This window comes from Leptopilina boulardi, unplaced genomic scaffold (assembly GCF_019393585.1).
Source record: "Leptopilina boulardi isolate dan_hultmark-lab unplaced genomic scaffold, ZJU_Lbou_2.1 LbouV2_325, whole genome shotgun sequence".
NCBI classification, from domain to species: domain Eukaryota; kingdom Metazoa; phylum Arthropoda; class Insecta; order Hymenoptera; family Figitidae; genus Leptopilina; species Leptopilina boulardi.
The window spans coordinates 658125-684737 of record NW_026137891.1 but is presented as its reverse complement, the minus strand read 5'-3'; the positions used below and the strand labels follow the sequence as shown (position 1 = coordinate 684737).

General features: G+C 27.5%; 2 protein-coding genes across 5 annotated transcripts in view; both read left to right on the top strand.

Moving 5' to 3' along the window:
• Positions 1-3008: 3008 nt before the first annotated feature.
• LOC127284790 (mucin-5AC-like) overlaps positions 3009-26613 on the top strand; it is a 61582-nt gene continuing 37977 nt past the window's right edge. For 2 of the 4 annotated variants that reach the window (XM_051310458.1, XM_051310456.1), the window contains exons 1-2: positions 3009-3357; positions 7245-7332. In XM_051310458.1, the coding sequence (XP_051166415.1) occupies positions 7246-7332 (87 nt within the window). In that variant the 5' untranslated portion in view covers positions 3009-3357; position 7245. The remainder of the gene's footprint in view (positions 3358-7244; positions 7333-26613) is intronic. The other 2 variants (XM_051310459.1, XM_051310460.1) reach the window with 2 other exon arrangements.
• On the top strand, positions 19223-20600 carry LOC127284791 (uncharacterized). Its single transcript, XM_051310461.1, has 4 exons — positions 19223-19437; positions 19550-19621; positions 20030-20356; positions 20470-20600. Exons 1-4 carry the CDS (start codon positions 19299-19301, stop codon positions 20577-20579), a joined length of 648 nt encoding a protein of 215 aa, XP_051166418.1. The 5' UTR covers positions 19223-19298; the 3' UTR covers positions 20580-20600.

The following is a 26613-nucleotide window of genomic DNA, read 5'->3' as shown; positions in this document are numbered from 1 at the left end:
TTTTTCTTCGAAATAAGCGTTTTTGTTTTTTGCTTTAAACCATTGGATTTCTTTGTAAAAGAAATGAAATTGTTAGTCGATTGTTGGTTATTACTTTTTAAATGCTTCCGTGTCTTGTGGGTTGATATCATTGCAGGGGCTTGCTTACAGTAAATTTTCTTTGATTTTGTTTTATAGCATTGATGATTAATTGTATTTTTTAAATAATGATATATAAAATTGATTTTATAGTATGTATACGGCAATGGAGGAATCTGTTGCAATGAAAAAAAATTTTCTTCTTGGTTTACGTTCATGTTGCTATGATTATCATTACCCAGGGGCTATATCATTAAGGAAAGTTTTTAACATAATAGTATAATGAATGTTTTTATAATTTAAGATGATACTTTATTATTCATAAATCTTGAAACTCACAGCAAACGTTTAATTTAACACTTTTTTTTTTTGATCATTTTATTTTCATTTTTTTAAACTAATAAATAATTAAAATGAAATACAAGATTTGTCGAAAGCAACTGAAATATTTTTATTCTATTCATTTAATTATAAATATAATAAAATACATTCTTTTATATTATATTTAAAATTATACGGCATTAGTTTAAATCTATTAAATTTATTTGAAAAATTAATTTTACTAATTGAAATTAATATTACATAATAATTAATTTAAATTTAAGTTGAATTAAAATTAAATTAAATAAACAAAAGGTAAATTAATCTAAAAAAATAATTTAAAATCTGTTTGTTAAAGTACAAAATATAAATTAAATAATCCTTAAAGCCAAGATTATAATTTACATTTTTAAACAAATATAAATAATACTTTTAAAAAATTTTTTAATTTAATTTTGAAATAATTATTATAGTTTATTATTTTAATTATATTGATAAAAAGACTTCACTTTTACTGATCCATAAATAATGCAATTTATAAATTATAAAATATATTTTTCTATATAGAATAATAATATTTGAAAATTTGAAGAAAATCGGAACTTGTTATATTTGAAAGGAAAAGTATAAAAAGTGAAATCGGAAGATATTCTTCCTTCCTTTGCCCAATACTTTATGGAATCATTAGTGCATGTAATGATTGACAATTTATTATTGAAAATAATATAATACCACACACATATATATATATGCCTATAATGGAGAAATCTTGAATGATTTGCAATTTTTTTAGCAAGTGTCCTTGAATTTTTTTTCGACTTCATTAAACATCCGAAAAAAAGAAAATTAGGAAATTATAAAATTACAACTATTAAATAAAAAAAAAAAAAAAAAAATTCTTTATATTTCCAAAGTTACTTAAGAAAGATGAGTAAATTTTTTTTTTATATGGAAACGCATATTTTATTATTGACGATTGTTGCTCAAATAAAAGACCTTGTATAAATATATTGCGAATGCATTTAAGTGGGTTTGAATTTATATATACGCAGATAAAGAAGATTCGCGAAAGTTAATTTATAAGAACAAAGTAAACGTACGAAAAATCGTCAGTTTCCGTTGTTAAATACAAATTTCAAAACTCTTATTTCCTAAATAATTTTTTTTTCTTTATTATGGCTTTGTTAATTAAAAATATTATAATTTTGAATTTTTTTTATCATTTCTTTTAAAGATGATAATTTTATTATTATTATTATTATTATTATTATTATTATTATTATTAAAACCATTAATTATGGTAAAAATAATTGTAATAATGAAAATGGAATGTTAAAATAATTTGGTCGAATATACATTTCATAAAAAAAATAAAATAAAATGTTGCACAATTATTCTTTTTTTTTTGGAAAAAAGAAAAGTGGAGATTGCAAAATATGAATAAATTTGGAAACGATGTTAATACATTTGATGTAAGCATGATTACCAGTAGAACTTTCATGAAATTTATATATACGATATTTTTAAAGTTATGTGAAATAAAAAGCCCGTAGGCTTTCGATTCTCAACTTCCTATTCTCAAGATAAAAAAATAATCGCATTGTAAACGTTAATCTCGTGCAATTGACTTTTGAAAATATTGGTGCTTGATAAAAAATGAACAATACAAGTTATATTCATACAAGATATAATAAAAAAGCAATTTAGCAATCTAATTTGCATATAAGGAACTAAAAAAAATGAATATTAAGATTCGAGAAAGCAAAAAAAAATTCAGATAGCAGGAGTTTAGATAATCGAGGTTCACTTAAAAATAAAATTGTTTGTAATTGTAAGGTCGCTAATTTAATTTAATTAATAAATTAACAATATGTAATTCAATAATTACAAATAATTAAATTTAATAATTAACAATAATAATTGTTAATAACAAATTATTAATTAATAATAACAAATCCTACATAGAATTTTTTACATACACACAAAAAAAAATTTCACCTAGAACAGCTATATGTTTCACTAAAATAGCAAAAGTTTTCGCTAATCTAGAGAAATATATTGCTATTCCAGAGAAACTTATCGCTGTTCCAGGTGAAGATTTTTTTGCATGATTTTATATTTTTTATATTTATTATAATTTTTTTAAATTTTTATTTATTTATTTTGATTAATTTGAAATAAGCAGCTAAAGGAAAGTAATGAAATTCGTTTTCTTCTAAATTAATATATTTTGGGACTTCAGAAAATAATATAAAATTATTTTTTTTTTTTCTCTCTCGATAGTCACATGTGTGCTCGAGTACTTAAGTACTTAAAAATGAATATATATATTAGGAATATTATTAGAACGAGATCAATCGAGCGCGCGCCTCGTCTCGAAAGAACGAACGCACTTATGCACGGGGAATTGCGCTTGGGCGTATAAAGTATTGGGGGGGGGGGCCTCACTTCTTGGGGACTTACGAATGAACGGGGCGGAGGTGGTATAGTGGCGGGGTATAAGCAGCCGCCAAAGAAACACCGGCGAAAGGGAAAATACCGTCAAGTCTCTTTTTATTTGTCAGTGCCCCGTTTTTTGACACGGCCGATTCGATCGAGTTTCATTTGTCCATTAGACACTCAACCACTGTCCGCGCTACCAGTTTGCATAAACGTGTTCGCCATATAAAAATTTTAATCACAAAAAAAAAAAAATGATGCATCTCACCTGATGATTGCGGAAATTGCGCGTCCATCGTTGACCCGCTAAAATATTTTTATTTTCCAAAAAAAAATAATCTCCAGTTTTTAAATAATTTTTTTTTTGGCAAAAAGAAACGTATATTTGTAAATTTTGTGAAACTCGTGCTGTGATATATTTTTTTTTTTCAATATTGTGCTGTGGTGATTTTTATTTTCTCGGGCGGATTTATGAAGTGAGTGTGATGTACGTAACGCTGGATTAGGAGGCGAATTTAGGTAGTTTTTTTCTGGATTAAATTACTATATAATACATTTATTAATTATAATTAAGAATTAATTTATAATTAATTATGTAGGATTTCAAATGACGATTTCAATATATAATTTGGATCCTTTATTAGTTTTATTTAAAAAAAATACTTTGTTTAAATTTTCCAGTAATAAAAATTAATTTAAATAACTTTTTAATATTATATAGAATAGTTTCTTATTGTTTTTTTAGACGTATAATTTATATAATAAATTTTTACATTCAATATTTGTTATATAAATGAAAATTAATTAATAATAATTTATAAACTTATTTCTAAATAATAAATATAAATAATGATTAATATAATAATATACTAATAAAATAATAATTTTTTTTTTTATAAATATTCAATATTTATATTTTTGCAAATAAAAAAAAAATTATAAAAAAACTACAATTGTTGATAACAAAAAAATATATTACTAACTTTAGGAAATACTGAAATTCTATATATACAATTTTATTCGATGAGTAATAAACACGTGAGAACATTTAAGGAATAGAGTGTAAAATTGAAAAAGTTGTTTGAAGCGAATCAGTGTTGTTACGGGACAAAGTAGAATTGCAGAATATTAACCAAACAGTATCAGAATAAAACTGACCATTGCTTGTCGGCAAACCACTTTCACGTATATAACTATTAAACTAGATGTTCCTACTAACTTACGTAAAATCAGAGATCACAGCTGGAACAAAAAAAAAAAAAAAAAAAAAACAGTAAATTTCTATTTAATTATGCTGATTCAGATTTTATTCACTTGTAAAGGATGAAATTTTAAATGCATCTTCATATTATTATTTATGATAATGAGTTGAAATATATATTTTTTTTCTACAAGCTAAAAAGAAAATCCACAAACATAGTAATTTATTAATTATTTAACAATGTTGCTTAACAAATTTATGGTATTAATAATAGTAAGTTAGACATTGTAAGAAATGTGCGGAAAAATAATATACTTTGTTAGTACGACAACCAGCTATTTCGAGAATGACAAATTTTCATATAGTCTTTATTTTAGATATTCTCTAAATTTGAATTAGTGAAATACTAATTTAAATTAGTAAGAATTTTCACTAATTTTTAGTAATAAGCTGCAACGCTTATTAATTTAATCCAATTTTGCATATTTTAATCCATTTTGGTATTAAAATAATAAGCGTTGCAGCTTATTTTAATGCCTTTTAATTTTCTGTAAAATAGTAATATTTTATTATAAATTAGTAAAAATCCTTACTAATGTGAATGAGTAGCTCACTTTTCACTAGTTCAAATTTAGAGAGTAAATATCAGAAAAAGTAAATTTTTTATTTCTTCTAATTTTTTTCAACAAATTATATTCTCTTAATTTGAATTAGTTAAAAAAAAAGTTAGTTACTAATGTAAATTATAATATTTCTGTTAGTCTTTTAGCTAAAACTAATTATTAGTTAAATTCACTCTATGCGGTTACGATAAACTGTTATAAAAAAAATTGGATGCCGTAGCACGTGACAATTTTAGACGTACAAATTTCAGATGTCATAACCTATTTGCCCTTATCAAAAATCTTATAAAGCAGGTGCAAAGCAAAAAAAATGCCTTTTAAATAATTTTACTTAATAAATAAAAAAAAAAAAATTAGTTTGAAAATATTTTTTCTGTGGTTTATTAATAATTATAACTGCTGTTATATTTTTTAATTTAATTATTATTTTATTTTTATTATAATTTAAATGACATTGAAAATCGCATGATTTCAATTATTATTACACAGACAAATAAGAAACAGATCTTCCGTATTAGTGTGGGATAAGTTGCATCTTGAATGAAAAGATGAATCACGTTGTAAGCAATCGTGTTTTACTATATAACGGTGATTTGTGTACAATCGACCTCCTTTTCGCGAAGCAATTAAATCACAATATTTTGTCGCCTCTCTTTATTATTATTTAATTAATAAAAATTATTTATGTAAATTATGGAATTTTCTATAATTTTATTATTTTAGAGAAGTTTTTTTTTAACATTATTATAGTTATAGTTTTAAAGTCTATTTTATGGAATCATTATAGTTTTTTTTTGTTACAAATTCTTGTTCGAAGATTATTACTGTAGTTTATTATTAATATTATTTCCTTAAATTCATTTTATGAAACTTGTAAAATGTATTTTTTTAATGTTCAGCTGTGTAGAATAAATTCTTTACTTGTTAAATTTAACATTTTTATATTTAACAAAGATATGTTGTTTTTAATGTATGTTCAAATAATTGAATGTAAATATTTCAAACAACTTCATTTATAGGGAGAAATATTTATTTTCTCTTTTGAATATTATGATGTTTATTGTAGTAAATTTTTTTTTGCAAACATATTTAATATTTTCATAAGTGTAAATTTGTAGTGTCAAATATTATACTAGCTTTCACTTAAAATTGGCATAGGTGTTATGTTTGTAAACTAGTTGAAACTAAATGATTTGAGACGTAAATATATAAGTATTTTAGTTTTTAAGTGAAGGCTGTTGAGCACAAAAAGATACATATCTGTACGATCATTTTAACAAAACAGTATAGTTACAAAAGTTTACTGTTTTTGTATAATAAACAAAAAAAAAAAAAATGTAAATCCATTTGCTCTGATCATCTGTTTAGATTTTCTGATCAGTCGATTGATATCAAAATAGTTTTCATTACTGACTGGGACTAACATGAAGGTAGAGAGTAAGCAAAAGTAAAAGTAAATCGAAGGCACGAAAGTATCACAGTAGATACAGGAGTGTGGAATTTTGTATATTATATATATATATATATATATATGAGAATATATGTAAAAAATTACAATTCCAAGAAATTACTTACAAATTTTTTTTTTATTTTTTAAATCTGAATTAGTTTAAAAATTAGTAAAAAAAAATTTACTATAAAATGTGACTAATTTTTAGTGGAAAAATAACTGAAAAAATAGTCAAAACTAATTGAATTATCTACCAGAAATTTTAGTTATTGTAATATAACCAAAAAGTAAATTTGACTAATAATTATTTTTAACTAAAAGATTAGTGAAATATTACTATTTGAACTAGTGACTGATTTTTTGCTATCAAATTAGTTATTTTAAACTAATTCAAATACAATTTTTTTCGTTATAATTTATATAAATTCCAATTTGACTTCTTTAATTAAAAACAAATTAATAATTAATTAATAATAATTGAAGGTTTCTTGATTTTAATTTTTTTTATCTAATTTTAAAATATTCATTTTTTATGTTTTTAAATTAAGAAATTGGATAATTTTCTAAACAGAAAAGCTTTCACTTGTATAACTTTTTCGAAGTTTCTTCTCTTAAAAATGAAAATACTTTATAGAATCAATATCTTTACACAAGAAATCGTGTATAGAGTTTCATAATTTAGAGAAATGACCGTTTCAATCTTCCTCGATTACGTCGAAAGAAAATCTTAAGGTTGTCAATCAATATGAGTGTTATAAAACATTGATTATTGTGAGTAAATTAATTATCTTCGAATGATGTGCAATTTTTAAGGAAATTAAAATTTTTTTTGCTTCGCACCTGCTTTATAAAATGTCTGATAATGGCAACTAGATTTTGAAATTTGTACAAAATCCATCTCCTACATAATTTAAAAAAAGTTAAAAAAATAATAAACTATAATTATCACGTACTACAGCATCCAATTTTTTTTTATAACAGTTTATCTGATACTATGACCGCATAGAGAATATTGGGTACATTTATATTATTATTGATTCAGTTGATCAAAATTAAACTGTAAGAATATTGTTTGTTTAATAATTAATAATTAATAATTATCAATTAACAATTAGTAAATTTTTGTTTCCAGAATGGAGCTGAGGTTTTCAAGATGCTCGGTGGCTCTTTTGCTGCTTCTATTCGTTGCAGTAAATGCTCTTCGTGGACCAGGAGTGCCGGTAAGATTTTTATTATCAATTAAATTAATGTATTTATCAATTTTTTATTTTCCAGATTATTTATTTATGCTCCTGTTTTATTCAGTTAGCGTAAAATTTGAAAAAAAACTGATTTTTATAAATAATATTAAGATCATTTTAATTTTATGGATATATTAAAATTTTATTATTTACACCTTTATTTTTTTTTTAAAGCACGCTATTGTATATGCGTTAGAAACCTTGTAGGTATTGTTTTTGCAAATTTTATTGTAAAAGCAATAGATTTTCTCAATGGCTTACAATTTAGCGGGTTATAAAAGATAATTGACGATGCATGTCCCTAATTAACGTTCACAAAGGAAGCAATTTCGATTAATTTTATAATGAAAGGCATATAGAATTATAATGTGTACTTTTTCATGGAAATTGCAATGACTATTTTACCATCTTGAAATATTGCAATCTTTTCACTTAATTGTGACATTTTCTTTTATGTAGAAATTTTTGGTTTTGAACTTAAAATTATTATTACATAAAATATTTATAGTTTATGAAAAATTTTGTACATTTTTGGTTTTTTTTCTTCTTTTTGAGAAGAGAAAAAAAAATTCTTTTAATTTTGATTGAATTAAATTAAATTAAAATTAGCAGAAAACAAAATTAACTAAAAAATACATGCGTGTTTTAATACCGGAATATATTTTATTCCCTTCCGGAATCTTTCTTAGGGAAAGTAGTTCGCTCATCCGTTTAAAGCGCAAGAAAAGAATTACGATTTTCAATATTCAAAAGTCAATAATATTGTTAATTATAGAGAAAATTTCACTTTTTTTTTCTTCTTTATATATATTTAGATAGAATTTCATTTTGAATGACCTATAAATTTTGTTACAATTATTGATTCCAAATGTCCTTGCTTTTTAATGAATTTTAAATACTCTTATAGACCCACTTTCTAAAGGTTAAACTAAATAACACATTAACAGATGCAAATTAATTGCTTTATTTTTTCATTAACGATTCATATTATTGTGATTTTGATCTTATTTTTCTAAATTTAACTTCCCAAATCTAGATATATATATATATATATATAAATTAGCAAAATTTTAAATAAATCCACATTTTTAGAGTTATTTTGGTTTAGAAACAAAAATAATAAGTAAAATTTTGAAAGTGAATAATTTGCATAATAATAAGAAATCGATAAAAGAAATTTAAAATAATTTAGTTTGAAAATATATATATATATATATATATATATATATATATATATATATATATATATATATATATATATATATATATACAGGGTGATGAAAAAGTCGCATTCAAAATTGCAAAATGAGTTCCAGGAAAAAATTCTAAGATAGCACTTCTTGTTCTTTTTTCAAAATTCGCAATAGTTTTTAAATTAATTGAAATTAACTATATTGAAAAGTCACGATAAATTTGAAAAATTTGATCGCCATTTCTGTCACGCGGCCAACTTCTCTATTGGAAAAAAAATCAAAAGAATGACTAACTTTAGCCTAAATGTCATGAAGTGATTTGTCAATTTGTAAAGAAAATTAATTGAAAACCACATGCTTATTTTGGTTTTTAATTATAAAAAGAGGTTCTGTTTATTCAGATACTATTTTGATTATTATTGAATCTAATAAATATAAAATAAAAAGTGATGTGCCGGAAAAAGAAACAGGAATAACATACATATTGAGAAACATTGTTCATAATTAATTGTGTAAAGGTAAGTAGAAAACAATTAAATAAAATTTGCAGGTTAAAAATTGGGTTAATTTATTTTACATACACAGAATAAATTAAATTAATAATTCTGAATTTAAATTAATTAAATATTAATAAACAATAATAATAAAAAATTATTTAACGTATAAATCATTAATCATTTAACTGATTAATATTAATATGATATTAAATTAATTTGAACATTTATTATATTAATTTATATTTTTGAAATTTTTGCATATATGAGTAGCCCAATAAAAATTGTTTTTGCCACTTCAGTTGTCAAATTTCTTTGAATTCCGGTAATATCATCAATTTCAACCCAGATATTCTGTCTTTTACATATCGCTGTATAATGACCCATCATGCCTTGTGAATCAGCGCCAACTTTAAACCTCTTATTTTTGCATGTTGGTTCTAGAAGATTATTTATATTCCTAATTACGCCTAATAGTATGAATTCATATTCTTCATTTCCGGCGAAATCAGGGAAGCTGGATGGAATTTTTTCTAAATTAATTTTTTCATCGTCCTTTTCCATTTCCATGAACACAAATGTACCTTTATTTTTAACAAGTTGCATTTAATTAGACTAACTCATACTGATATTTTATGTAAAAACTTATTATTTAATCAAACAGTTTATAGAAAATTATAAAATTTTAATCATTTTCTATTTCAGCTTTCTTAAAGGATTATAAAACAGACAAGTTCTAAATGAACATTTGAAAAGTCATCAGAAACACATAATTGACATTGAATTTCCCAATTAATATATCTCGACTACAATGAAAAACACCATGACTACGGCGAGTACCACGGCGGTCACTCATCTGAAGTACTAACCATACTCAACCATACACCACCCGAGCTATATCAACTGTTTGAAAAAATATAATGTTCTTTTTTCTAGAATGTTTTTAAAAATTTTTGACTCAATAAATTTTTGCAGAAAATTTTCCAGGCAAAAATTTATCAATTTGTTAACCTAAAAATAATTTCTTCTAGAAATCATTCTATTATTCATCATTATTATGAATTTCACCTTTATGATGGTTCTTTAATCTTACCACTAGATTCATACGTGCTTGTTACAATTCCCAAGCATTTTGAGCAGGATTTATCAGGTTCAAAAAAATTGAACAAACTTCTTTCTGAACGGGGATTTTCCAAAAAGGAGTTATTCAATAAAAACTCTCTTTTTAAGTATTTTTTCATTTGTCCACATTTCAAACATTTTCTGCATATTTGCGACTGCGGTAAGTTTTCGAATAACTTTTGCGATAAATAAAACGCATTTATCGAACACTCGACAAAAATGCTATTTTTATACGAGGTTATTTTCTTCTTATCTAAATTATTAATTAATTCCTTCAAAATTATTCCTCTTTTTAGATAAGCCTCTTTAACACCATTCTGTTTTATGAATAAAACTAAATTCATGGTTGTATTCATTGCTTGAAGCTGAGAAATTAAATTTTCAACTTTTAAATTATCAATAGTAGCAACAATTAAAATCTCCAGCAACGAATCCATTCCACAAGTGTTTGAAAATTTATGGTTCACTTTGTTTATCATTACACTCTAAAATTGAAAAGAAATTGTACTATAAAATGTAAATAATGATAATTGTAATAATATAACGGTCAAAAATTTCTAGTGTTTTAAAAAATTGTTGGATTTTAATAAAAAAATTTTTTAAGAAAGATGTTCAAATTTGACTTTTAAAGCTACGAACGTTATAAGTTAAATGATTTTTTCAAGAGATGATCAATTTGATTGGAAGAGCCATACTAATATTCAAAAATCGACAGATGAGAATATTAGTTTGTTCATATTTTTTGAATTTAAATAATTAAAAGTCTTTACATATAAATGTACTATACCTTAAGGTTTGGATCATTTCCATTTTTGAGAATTGGAATTTCATTTGAATTTTTATGCAAAAGTGCATCTATTGTATCTTCATTATTAATATTGCAACATAATGAATTTTTTTCAATTTTCTTTTTTTTGAATAGTGTAGAAAAATTATCTTCCAAACTTTCTTTTTTTATCTTTAATTTTTTGACAATTGGAATTTTCTTTGAATTTTCAGGCAAAAGTGCATCTACCTTATATTTATTATTATTGAAGGATAACAACTCATTTTTCCTTTTCGTTCCCTTCACTTTTGTAGAAAAATTATTTTTAGATTCTTCCATTACCGAATCTAAATGAAACATTTCAGTTAAATAAGCACTAAATAAGCAAAAAAATTATGATATATAAAAAAAGTAATTTTGTCATCGTGCTTCAACTAATTTTAAATACCTTCATTTAAAAGAATTTTTTTAATATTTTCTGGAACAAATGCAAAATAAAAATTATCATCTTTATCGTCTTTATAATCATTATAGTTATCACTATCATCTTTATCATCATCGTCATCATCATCATCATCATCATCATCATCATCATCATCATCATCATCATCATCATCATCATCATTATTATTATTATTATCTTCGTCAACATCATTTCTTATTTTTTTTGGTTGTCCTAATATTTCTCTAATCCTATTAGAATCAGCTTCGTCGTCCTCTTCAAAGTTATAATCCTCATCCATGTCGACACGAACCTTTTGAACCCTATAACTCTGAAATTGTCCTTTAGATGACAGATATTTTTCTTTTAGTTTACTTAATCTTGCAATTTGATTCTTTTCTTCTAGTAACAACTAGTATCAAAATAAGAAAATTAGAGACAAATTAAAAGGCTGATTATCAAATAAAATAATAAATCAAATAAGCTATGGTTTTGGGATTAGATTAGGAGCTAGACAAAATAAAGCATTTTTAAAAGAATTTTGGCATTATCTTGAAATCTTTTTGGTTCAGCTTTAGGACTTGATGAATCACATCTATAAGGTTCAATTTTAGGACTTGATGGATCTCATCTTTTAGGATCAGTTTTAGGACTTGATGGATCTCATCTTTTAGGATCAGTTTTAGGACTTGATGGATCACATCTATAATGTTCAATTTTAGGACTTGATGGATCTCATCTTTTAGGATCAGTTTCAGGACTTGATGGATCACATCTTTTAGGATCTGTTTTAGGACTTGATGGATCTCATCTTTTAGGATCAGTTTTAGGACTTGATGGATCTCATCTTTTAGGATCAGTTTTAGGACTTGATGGATCACATCTATAATGTTCAATTTTAGGACTTGATGGATCTCATCTTTTAGGATCAGTTTCAGGACTTGATGGATCACATCTTTTAGGATCTGTTTTAGGACTTGATGGATCTCATCTTTTAGGATCAGTTTTAGGACTTGATGGATCACATCTATAATGTTCAATTTTAGGACTTGATGGATCTCATCTTTTAGGATCAGTTTCAGGACTTGATGGATCACATCTTTTAGGATCTGTTTTAGGACTTGATGGATCTCATCTTTTAGGATCAGTTTTAGGACTTGATGGATCACATCTATAATGTTCAATTTTAGGACTTGATGGATCTCATCTTTTAGGATCAGTTTCAGGACTTGATGGATCACATCTTTTAGGATCTGTTGTAGGACTTGATGGATAACATCTATAAGGTTCAATTTTAGGACTTGATGGATCACATCTTTTAGGATCTGTTTTAGGACTTGATGGATCACATCTTTTAGGTTTAGTTTTAGGACTTGATGGATAACAACTTTTAGGATCAATTTTAGGTCTTGATGGATCTGATCATTTAGGATCAGTTTAAGGACTTGATGGATCACATCGTTTAGGATCAGTTATAGGACTTGATGGATAACATCTATAAGGTTCAAGGTTAGGACTTGATGGATCTCATCTTTAAAGATCAGTTTTAGGACTTGATGGATCACATGTTTTAGGATCAGTTTTAGGACTTGATAGATCTCATCTCTTAGGATCAGTTTTAGGACTTGATGGATCACATCTTTTAGGATCTGTTTTAGGACTTGATGGATAACATCTATAAGGTTCAAGGTTAGGACTTGATGGATCTCATCTTTTAGGATCAGTTTTAGGACTTGATGGATCACATCGTTTAGGATCAGTTTTAGGACTTGATGGATCTCATCTTTTAGGATCAGTTTCAGGACTTGATGGATCAAATATTTTAGGATCAATTTTAGGACTTGATGGATCTCATCTTTTAGGATTAGTTTTAGGACTTGATGGATCTCATCTTTTAGGATTAGTTTTAGGACTTGATGGATCTCATCTTTTAGGATCAATTTTAGGACTTGATGGATCTCATCTTTTAGGATCAGTTTTTGGGCTTGATGGATCACATATTTTAGGATTAATTATAGGACTTGATGGATCTCATCGTTTAGGATCAGTTTTAGGACTTGATGGATCACATCTTTTAGGATCAGTTTTAGGACTTGATGGATCACATGTTTTAGGATCAGTTTTAGGACTTGATGGATCACATCTTTTAGGATCAGGTTTAGGACTTGATGGATCACATGTATAAGGTTCAATTTTAGGACTTGATGGATCTCATCGTTTAGGATCAGTTTTAGGACTTGATGGATCACATCTTTTAGGATCAGGTTTAGGACTTGATGGATCACATGTATAAGGTTCAATTTTAGGACTTGATGGATCTCATCTTTTAGGATCAGTTTTAGGACTTGATGGATCACATGTTTTAGGATCAGTTTTAGGACTTGATGGATCACATCTATAAGGTTCAATTTTAGGACTTAATGGATCACATCGTTCAGGATCAGTCATAAGACTTGATGGATAACATCTATAAGGTTCAAGGTTAGGACTTGATGGATCTCATCTTTAAGGATCAGTTTTAGGACTTGATGGATCTCATCTTTTAGGATCAGTTTCAGGACTTGATGGATCAAATATTTTAGGATCAATTTTAGGACTTGATGGATCTCATCTTTTAGGATTAGTTTTAGGACTTGATGGATCACATCGTTTAGGATCAGTTTTAGGACTTGATGGATCTCATCTTTTAGGATCAGTTTCAGGACTTGATGGATCAAATATTTTAGGATCAATTTTAGGACTTGATGGATCTCATCTTTTAGGATTAGTTTTAGGACTTGATGGATCTCATCTTTTAGGATTAGTTTTAGGACTTGATGGATCTCATCTTTTAGGATCAATTTTAGGACTTGATGGATCTCATCTTTTAGGATCAGTTTTTGGGCTTGATGGATCACATATTTTAGGATCAATTTTAGGACTTGATGCATCAAATATTTTAGGATCAATTTTAGGACATGATGGATCTCATCTTTTAGGATTAGTTTTAGGACTTGATGGATCTCATCTCTTAGGATCAATTTTAGGACTTGATGGATCTCATCTTTTAGGATCAGTTTTTGGGCTTGATGGATCACATATTTTAGGATTAATTATAGGACTTGATGGATCTCATCGTTTAGGATCAGTTTTAGGACTTGATGGATCACATCTTTTAGGATCAGTTTTAGGACTTGATGGATCACATCTATAAGGTTCAATTTTAGGACTTGATGGATCTCATCTTTTAGGATCAGTTTTAGGACTTTATGGATCACATGTTTTAGGATCAGTTTTAGGACTTGATGGATCACATCTATAAGGTTCAATTTTAGGACTTAATGGATCACATCGTTTAGGATCAGTTATAGGACTTGATGGATAACATCTATAAGGTTCAAGGTTAGGACTTGATGGATCTCATCTTTAAGGATCAGTTTTAGGACTTGATGGATCACATGTTTTAGGATCAGTTTTAGGACTTGATAGATCTCATCTCTTAGGATCAGTTTTAGGACTTGATGGATCACATCTTTTAGGATCTGTTTTAGGACTTGATGGATAACATCTATAAGGTTCAAGGTTAGGACTTGATGGATCTCATCTTTTAGGATCAGTTTTAGGACTTGATGGATCACATCGTTTAGGATCAGTTTTAGGACTTGATGGATCTCATCTTTTAGGATCAGTTTCAGGACTTGATGGATCAAATATTTTAGGATCAATTTTAGGACTTGATGGATCTCATCTTTTAGGATTAGTTTTAGGACTTGATGGATCTCATCTTTTAGGATTAGTTTTAGGACTTGATGGATCTCATCTTTTAGGATCAATTTTAGGACTTGATGGATCTCATCTTTTAGGATCAGTTTTTGGGCTTGATGGATCACATATTTTAGGATTAATTATAGGACTTGATGGATCTCATCGTTTAGGATCAGTTTTAGGACTTGATGGATCACATCTTTTAGGATCAGTTTTAGGACTTGATGGATCACATGTTTTAGGATCAGTTTTAGGACTTGATGGATCACATCTTTTAGGATCAGGTTTAGGACTTGATGGATCACATGTATAAGGTTCAATTTTAGGACTTGATGGATCTCATCGTTTAGGATCAGTTTTAGGACTTGATGGATCACATCTTTTAGGATCAGGTTTAGGACTTGATGGATCACATGTATAAGGTTCAATTTTAGGACTTGATGGATCTCATCTTTTAGGATCAGTTTTAGGACTTGATGGATCACATGTTTTAGGATCAGTTTTAGGACTTGATGGATCACATCTATAAGGTTCAATTTTAGGACTTAATGGATCACATCGTTCAGGATCAGTCATAAGACTTGATGGATCACATCTATAAGGTTCAATTTTAGGACTTGATGGATCTCATCTTTTAGGATCAGTTTTAGGACTTGATGGATCACATGTTTTAGGATCAGTTTTAGGACTTGATGGATCACATCTATAAGGTTCAATTTTAGGACTTAATGGATCACATCGTTTAGGATCAGTTATAGGACTTGATGGATAACATCTATAAGGTTCAAGGTTAGGACTTGATGGATCTCATCTTTTAGGATCAGTTTTAGGACTTGATGGATCACATGTTTTAGGATCAGTTTTAGGACTTGATGGATCACATCTATAAGGTTCAATTTTAGGTCTTAATGGATCACATCGTTTAGGATCAGTTATAGGACTTGATGGATAACATCTATAAGGTTCAAGGTTAGGACTTGATGGATCTCATCTTTAAGGATCAGTTTTAGGACTTGATGGATCACATGTTTTAGGATCAGTTTTAGGACTTGATGGATCACATCTATAAGTTTCAATTTTAGGACTTGATGGATCTCATCTTTTAGGATCAGTTTTAGGACTTGATGGATCACATGTTTTAGGATCAGTTTTAGGACTTGATGGATCACATCTATAAGGTTCAATTTTAGGTCTTAATGGATCACATCGTTTAGGATCAGTTATAGGACTTGATGGATAACATCTATAAGGTTCAAGGTTAGGACTTGATAGATCTCATCTTTAAGGATCAGTTTTAGGACTTGATGGATCACATGTTTTAGGATCAGTTTTAGGACTTGATAGATCTCATCTCTTAGGATCAGTTTTAGGACTTGATGGATCACATCTTTTAGGATCTGTTTTAGGACTTGATGGATAACATCTATAAGGTTCAAGGTTAGGACTTGATGGATCTCATCTTTTAGGATCAGTTTTAGGACTTGATGGATCACATCGTTTAGGATCAGTTTTAGGACTTGATGGATCTCATCTTTTAGGATCAGTTTCAGGACTTGATGGATCAAATATTTTAGGATCAATTTTAGGACTTGATGGATCTCATCTTTTAGGATTAGTTTTAGGACTTGATGGATCTCATCTTTTAGGATTAGTTTTAGGACTTGATGGATCTCATCTTTTAGGATCAATTTTAGGACTTGATGGATCTCATCTTTTAGGATCAGTTTTTGGGCTTGATGGATCACATATTTTAGGATTAATTATAGGACTTGATGGATCTCATCGTTTAGGATCAGTTTTAGGACTTGATGGTTCACATCTTTTAGGATCAGTTTTAGGACTTGATGGATCACATCTATAAGGTTCAATTTTAGGACTTGATGGATCTCATCTTTTAGTATCAGTTTTAGGACTTGATGGATCACATGTTTTAGGATCAGTTTTAGGACTTGATGGATCACATCTATAAGGTTCAATTTTAGGACTTAATGGATCACATCGTTTAGGATCAGTCATAGGACTTGATGGATAACATCTATAAGGTTCAAGGTTAGGACTTGATGGATCTCATCTTTAACCTTTAAAGTGCATGGGGGGTGTTTGACACCCAGCCCAATTTTCGGACTTTCGAAAACATTACTTAATTCGAAAAAATCGGATATGTGATGCCATCATTAAAATGAATAAATGATTAAAGTGCTACTTGCATACTAAAATAGATATGTTAAACCATGTAGGATAAAATTTTTGTAACAAAATATTCAATAGCGGCTGAGTAAACAACCTTCAAAGTCACTTGGGTGTCAGGCACCCGCGATGCGCTGAATGATCGATTTTTCAACGATGCACTTTAAAGGTTAAGGATCAGTTTTAGGACTTGATGGATCACATGTTTTAGGATCAGTTTTAGGACTTGATGGATCACATCTATAAGTTTCAATTTTAGGACTTGATGGATCTCATCTTTTAGGATCAGTTTTAGGACTTGATGGATCACATCTTTTAGGATCTGTTTTAGGACTTGATGGATCACGTCTTTTAGGATCATTTTTAGGACTTGATGGATCTCATCTTTTAAGATCTGTTTTCGGAGTTGATGGATCACATCTTTTAGGATCAGTTTTAGGACGTGATTGATCATATCTTTTAGGATCAATTTTAGGAGTTGATGGATCACATCTTTAAGATCAGTTTTAGGACTTGATGGATCACATCTTTTAGGATCAGTTTTAGGACTTGATGGATCACATCTTTTAGGATCTGGTTTAGGACTTGATGGATCTCATTTTTTATGATCAGTTTTAGGACTTGATGAATCTGATTTCTTAGGATCAGGTTTATGACTTGATGGATCACATCTTTTGGGATCAATTTTAGGACTTGATGGATCACATCTATAATGTTTAATTTTAGGACTTAATGGATCACATCTATAAGGTTTAATTTTAGGACTTAATGGATCGCATCTTTTAATATCAGTTTTAGGACTTGACGGATACCTCTGTTGCTACTATTTCACAATTGTTACCTTCTCAGCGTGTATTCCTTCTTCAAAGGAGGATCCATCATTTATGTCAAGTTGTTTCATTGGAGGATACTTCAATCTATACTTATTTTTTCTTTCTATAGCCTTATATTTTGTGCCTGTTTTTTTCAAGATCATGTTTGAGAAAATGTAACAAAATATGAAAATGACAGTATGTGTGTTTTTAATAAAACTGTTTGTGTATTTGATAGTTAATTTATAATTTAATCAAACTATTATTATTTTTAACCAACAATTATTTTAATCATATAGTTTAATAGTATATAGATTAATTGGTTTGAAGTCTATTAAAGTATGAATTAGACCTGTTCCACATATACATATATTCGTATAAAATAGTCATATGTGTATTTGTAAAATAGAATTTTTATATTTTTAGTTTTGCACGTTATCATTCATTTTTACGATAATTTACATTTAATTTTGAACTCAAAATTAACCTAACATAATTGTATTTATAATTTATTCATACTTTAAATATGTTAATATATACATTTGAAATGAAAATTAGTCTATAAAACATGCTTAGAGTAAATTGAAAAATAAGTTACTGTTCTTTTCGATGAACGCAATTAGTGCACGACACCATTTATTCTTATTTCGGAAACATTTTGCTAAATATGTTGTTCTAGTATTAAATTCTTCGCTTTCAATTTCTACATCGGATAATGGTAAAATGTATGATTTGTTGTTTTTGTGTCCAGGGCATTCTTCAATATATTTTATACAAACCCAATCCATTTTTTTTATTTATTTACTTTTTATGTCAACTTAAAAAAAAATAACTGAAACTCTATGTTTTATTTCGATATTATCGATAGTATTAATAAAAATATAATATTCTACAATTTTCGTTTTATTTTTATTAAACCAATTATGTCTTAAAATACATTAAAAGCTTTTAAATGAACTACTGGCAAAATGTTCGATAAAAATATTTTGAAGTTATTGCATATTTTTGGCGCTGAAAATCGATGCTTTTTAAAAATTGCTGATATTTTTTTATCAAGGAACTTCTTTTTCATCCTCGTAACATTTAAATAGTGTTTTGTTTAACCTGTTTCATATTTTCAAAAATTTACTCTTTGAGTTTTCTGAAAGTCGCTTGTCAGTTAAAAATAAAGGTTAATAAACAAAAATGTTTTATCTTGTTTATTGGGTTTCCGAAAAAACTGTAAGCATCGTTGAAGAAACGGATATTGTAAAAAGGAAAAATTCTACTGCTTTCATTTCATGGGGAAGGAAATCTTACAAAGCAAAGATAATTGCGGTTAATGGTAACTTCTATTTCGCAGATATATTTTTAATAATTCAATTTTTGATATAATTTTTAAATTCCAGAAAATTTTGACAAATATTTTTACTTAAAAATTTCAACATTCTTATTAGATGACAAAGAGTGGTTAGAAACACTGGAAGTCAATGCTGCAGGCTACATTTGCGGACAAAAAATGCTGAATGGTAATTATTTATAATAATCTATGAATTTTGGTACTTTTTTAAACAGATAAAAATTTTTAAACTGATTATGATTTTATAAAACAAAGTACCTAAAGGATTTTATGATCGCTGATTATAATTTCAATCTCTAAAAACATTTAAATACTAAAATTTATAGAATTTTAATTTTTTGGTTATATTAAATTTTCAAAAAGAAATTGGAATTCAATTCATCTAAATAAAAAAAATTTTTTTTGACATTACAAATTTTAAAAAAATTGTAAATAAATAAAATTTTCATTTTCTTAATATTCAAAACATTTGAATTTCATAACTTAAAAAACTCCTACAATTTTTTCATATTTCTTGAAATTTAATTTTTTCATTTCTTATGATTTCTTTATAAAAAATAACCGTTTCATATTGCAGCTGCGCGAAAAGCTCCAAATGAAGAACCTGCAGTTGCAGAAGGAGCTATAAATGAAGAACCAAAAGATGACAGTTCGCTTCAAGATGCTGAAAACGATGCGCAGATTCCTGAAGTTAATGAAAATAAAGTTGAAATTATTGAAGGAAGTGGTATATTTGTTACTCTGATGGAAGAAAAAAATTTAATGTCCTTGAAAAATAACCCTAAAAAAATGACGACTAAATTATTGGTGTATTTATTTGGGAAAGAAAAATTAAAATCAATGTCCCGAACGGGAAAGGGGAATCATGAGGCTATCCCTGAAAACGTTTTAAACACTGTAGAAGGTAAAGTAAGATATCCTTAAATATCTGGAACTATAAGGGATCTGAGACGTTTGATGATATGATTATAATTCTGAAATTAAAACTAATAATGTAATGACTGTTTCTTTTTGCAGTTTTCGTATTTCGACATAGCCGTGAAGAGAAAAGGCTAACAACAATCAAATTTAATAAATGCGTCACGAAATTTTGCAACAATTTGAGGAATGAAAAAATGTCCAATTAAAAAAAAAATTACATTCCGTTGTTGATTGTTTCTTTTACAATGTTTTTAAAGTATTATTGTTTTTTTATGTACTTTTAAATTCTTAAAAAATAAAAAATTGACACCATTTTTATAAAAATATTTTTAAATTTTGCAAAAAAACACTTACTTTGTTTTAAAATAATTTTATTATATAAGTGAAAAAATTATCAATCAAATAATAATAATAATTAAAAATAATAATAATGTTAACAAAAGTAATAATAATAATAATTCAAAAATTTAAAGTCATTGCAAGAGCTACAGAGAGAGCTGCAGAGAGCTACAGAGAGAGAGAGAGAGAGCTGCAGAGAGCTACAGAGAGAGAGAGAGGGAGAGCTACAGAGAGAGATAGAGAGAGCTACAGAGAGAGATAGAGAGAGGGAGAGAGATAGAGAGAGAGCTACAGAGAGAGATTGAGAGAGAGCTACAGAGAGAGAGCGAGAGAGAGAGCGAGAGAGAGCTACAGAGAGAGAGCGAGAGAGAGAGAGAGAGGGGGTCGGTACTATTTTTGTGACAGAAACATGTTTTTCGTGATGCCCCGTAGTCATCAAACCAGATATGCCTTTAATTTTCAGATAAATTGTATCTGATGTGCCTTGGAAGCAAGCTTTCAAAAGTGTCTCCTTTCGCTTCAATACAGCACCTTGCCCGTCTGATTAAATTCAAGGTGCATCTCTGCAACATTTCAGAAGTAACAGTCAAAAATGCTTCTCTAATTTTTTGGTGTAACTGTTCTTCGCTTACAATAGGGTTGGCATAAATATGAGCTTTCACATGCCCCCAAAGGAAGAAGTCGCATGGGTTTAAATCGGGCGACCTTGGGGGCCACTCTCTTCGAGTTCCTAGTGCGATCATCCTTTTTCCATATCTTTTTCGAAGGGTTTTCATTACTTTCGCACTTCTATGGGATGGTACTCCATCTTGCATCAACCAATGCTTTCTCTCTTTCTTAATTCCACTGGCTCTTAATAAACGAGGAAGATGTCTGACTAAGAAGTCATTATATCGATCACCATTTAAATATCCATTAATTTGGAAAGGACCGATCTAAAAAGAAGAAATTAAAATTTTTTAAATGAAAAATCTGAAGGACGTATGAAAATGGAAAAAAAAATTTAATTTTCAACTATGTCTTAGGGTTGTTATTATTTCTTTAATGTTTTAGAATTATTAGTTGAAATTCTGATTGAATCCCGTTTGGAATTTTGCTAATTTTTTAAATCTTAATTTTTACATAATGATATTGGATAACATCCTTTGGATTTTTCTGCTAATATTATCATATATTAATAATAACAAAAAAATCCGATATAATTATGTAAAAATTAATATTTAAAAAAATCAGAAAAATTCCAATCGGAATTTAATCAGAATCCCACCGAATTTCCCAGGAGCACTTTCCTAGAAGTCTTTCCACGTGGGGAAAATCAAGAAAACGTTGCCAATGTTTTTCTCCAAGAATTGGTGTTGTATAAGATGCTTACCAATCGGCCATCTATAATTCCTGCCCACAGATTCACAGACAATCTGTTTTGATTATTACGTGGCATCTCTAAAAACAAATTTCTATCACTCCAATAATGTTCCGTTTTATAGTTGAACGGGCCTTCTCTAGCAAAACATGACTCGTCAGTGAAAAGGATGTTATTCACAAAACTGGGGTCACGCTCGTATCGTCTTACGAGCCACTTGCAAAATTTTAACCGTCTCCGGCAATCATTTTGATGACTTAAGGTTTGGACCCTCGTAAAGCTATAATCATGCAACCTGTCGATGAAATTAGAAAATTTATTAAAATATATTATAAACAATTAATTTAATTTATTGATTATTAAAATTATTTTTTAATTGATTTTAGTTTTGATGGAAAAATATTTTCTAGCACAACAGAGGTGCTATTTTATAATTTCACTTTACTTCACTTCACTATACTTCATTTCATTTCACCTCAATACACTTCACTATACTTCATTTCATTTTACCTCAATACACTTCACTTCACAACACTTCATTTCACCTCAATACACTTCACTTCCCTATACTTAATTTCATTTCACTATACCTCAACACACTTCACTATACTTCATTTCATTTCACCTCAATACACTTCACTATACTTCATTTCATTTCACCTCAATACACTTGACTTCACAACACTTCATTTCACCTCAATACACTTCACTTCCCTATACTTAATTTCATTTCACTATACCTCAACACACGTCACTACACTTCATTTCATTTCACCTCAATACACTTCACTATACTTCATTTCATTTCACCTCAATACACTTGACTTCACAACACTTCATTTCACCTCAATACACTTCACTTCCCTATACTTAATTTTATTTCACTATACCTTAACACACTTCACTACACTTCATTTCATTTAACTTTTACCCTTCCATTATTTCTCTATTTATTATTATATTTTATATCATCGCATTAGATGATGTGAGGTAAATTGTTGATAAATTGTTCTTTATTTCTTTTTATTACTTTTGTATTTTTCTTAGATTTATTGTTTTTGTATATAAATTTATTTTATTATTTTTGTATACTGTGTCCTATGTATGATTTTTGTATTTTGTATATTTATTTGTATATTATTTGTATATTTATTATATATTTATATTATTTTTGATTATTTTGATATTTTATTTCTTTATTTAACCTATTCTAATTTAATTATTATTATAATAATTATATGTATAATTAATAAATAAATTGTAATTTATTATTATTAGTATTATTATTATTTTAACTAAACTACCTTTCTTTTTTTACCGTCGCCTGCACTATAGAATAAGACACCTTGAATTTTCTCGCGACTTGTCTTAAACCAGTTCGAGGATGTTCGCGAACATATTCTAAAATATTTTCTTCCATGACCGCTGTTCTTTTTGATCTCGGTCTGCCGGAGATATTTTTATTGTCAGGCACCATTGGCCCTCCTTCGTTAATTCGAATAATTAACCGGGTGATGACTTGGTGCCCGGGAAACCGTTGATCATCGGCGTACTTTTCCTTATACATTTCAGCTGCACGATGACAATTACCGCCCGTTAATGTATGACATTTAAGCATATTTTTATATTCTTGATGTGTATACACAACCATTTTGGATTTGTCAATGAAGACTGAATTTTTTTTAATTGACAAATCACTTCATGACATTTAGGCTAAAGTTAGCTATTCTTTTGATTTTTTTTCAATAGAGAAGTTGGCCGCGTGACAGAAATGGCGATCAAATTTTTCAAATTTATCGTGACTTTTCAATATAGTTAATTTCAATTAATTTAAAAACTATTGCGAATTTTGAAAAAAGAACAAGAAGTGCTATCTTAGAATTTTTTCCTGGAACTCATTTTGCAATTTTGAATGCGACTTTTTCATCACCCTGTATATATATATATAAATAACTTCTTGTGAGTTAAAGTTTCTCAATTATGACATAAGAATTATTTGGCACGCGTTAGTCGCACGACGGGAAGCATAAATAATTATATTTTTTTACTGTAGAAAATATCCGAAGCTGAAAATTGATGTACTCATTATACTAGCAGAAAATATGTTTATACTAAAAGCAACTTATCTTTCTTTCTATACAATTTTAGCATTTTTTTCGGGATATTAATTCTTTTCTGTAGGATAATTAAATTTTATTTTTTTTTTTTTGAATGATAAAATTAAAATGTTTTTTTATACACTTAGAAAGAAGTTTTAAACGATTACATAGTATTAATTATTGTAGTTCCATATAATGCTATTGTATATGAGGAGTATATTTCTTATTAATATGATCTTATTTTCTCGACTTGAACCACCCGTTATAGAGAGATTGTAATAGAGAGTAACAAGTTCCATATTTATTGAAGTATATATACGCATGTACCATTACGAATGTAAATCATGCATGTAAGATAGATGAATGATCGAGACTGTATTATATATGAATATAGTGGAGTTTCAGTTACTGCAATATTATAATAGTCTCGAGTTTAACCCAATATCAAGTTTATAAGCAGAAACAATGAATTTATATATACACTCACGAGAGTTGATAATTTGAAATGTATTTAGTATAATTTTCCAAGAGAGTATTGTAATTACTAATTATAGTGTTGCAAATTTAAACTCGGTAGCTAGTTTCCATTAAATTAAAATTCAGTAGAAATTTAATAGAAATTTTAATTAATTTTTAGTAAAATATTATTATTTAATTTAGGAATATTTTTTAGTAATTAAAATTTAAAGTATAGGTTTTGGTATTAGTTTTGATATTAGTGAATATCAATTATATGAAAAAGAAATATAAATATTTCACATTAAAAAAGCATAATTTTCATTTTAATTTTCAAATTTACAATATATATATATTTTAGTTGTGTTTTAATGTTATATTTTACGGATTATGAGTTGTTATTTGACACCATTGCTGTGGCATTTATACAGAGCCATGTATGGGAAAAAATATAACAAGTTGAAACTATACAGATCTCGTAAAAGCGATATTAATGGTCTCTTTACACTCGGTCTCTATAATAATAATATTCAGCTAGAATGCAAAATACTGCATGACTAAAAATTATAATTGTACTATACATACACACACTTTAAATTATGTTTGTAATTTCATTTGACGACCTTCAGTTTTTTAGTTCAATTGGTTGTTTTTTTTCTATATACAATCTAACATATTGTAATTAGACATAAAAAAAAGGTTGCATCATCTATAAATATATTTTATTTATTTTTAGATCCGTTTTTTATTATCTCATTTTCAAAATCATTTTTAGATTTCTGTTGCAAGTGTCAGTTTTACTCAAATTGATTCATAATCCTTTAAATCATTATTTATTGGCAAGTGTGTACAATTGGATCCTTTCTCTCTCATTCTGAAGTATATATACAATTATATATATATATGTGAGTTGTAATTTACAACCGGCACGAGTACAGGATGTGTGTTATTATATGATTGGCACACTTTATAATTGAGATCTCCTCAAGAAAAGGATACAATTATAAATTTTTTTGGTTCTTTTTTATCAATCATTTTTTAATAATTCAGAAACCAGGATCTAGTTCGTGTATATTTGTTTTTGAAGGTCATTAATCAAGATTCGGCGGTATTCCCAAACGATTATCTTAAATTTTTGAATTTTTTCCAAAAATTCGAAATTTATTTTTACCTAGCTCAGCATTCGCTGGACCAATCGAAAAGTGCGCCATACGATTTTTGTTCGCAAATCTCGGATTAAGTAATGGTTTGGTGATTGCTTCAATGTTTGAACAATATTCTCGATATTTAACGTCGAAAAAATTCTATTCGGTCAAAATGACCCAGTGTGCAGTTAACGGAAGTATTACATTCAAATCGTAGGAATAATTGACTATTAAAATTTAAAAATTTTTCAAAACTTTTCCTGCATTAGTATCCGAACAATTATTATTATTAATCTTAATTACCTTGAATATTGATTGGAAAAAATAGATTTCATATGAACAAATTAACATCGTTGTGACTGGACAAAATTTGTAACTTATAGAAAATGACAATCATTATTATTAATCATTAGGAATTTTTCTTCATATTTTACTCTCTCCTCTCGAATATAATTGCTGTATAAAAATCATCAGGTGAATTATTATTATAAAGTGTCACCGCGAGAAATCATGATTGTTGAAGATTTCTGATTCTTAGTAGAAGACATTTCTTGACAGAATAAAAAAAAAAAAATGTAGAAACTTTCCATTCGTAAAGTATATACATATATATATGTGAACTATATTTAGCTTATATCTGAAAGGATAACTTTCAAGAGTAGATTGAATCAAGAGAAGATTGTAAATTATTATAAAGTCCTTGCACCGGTTGTCTCTTCATTTGCGAAATTCTCCTTCCTCTAGAAAACGAGTTTAACATTCTAAAAAAAAAACCAACGATTATATTATATATTTTTTTTGATTTCCCCTCCTCTACAAATGCGTGAGTGCTTCCACCTAT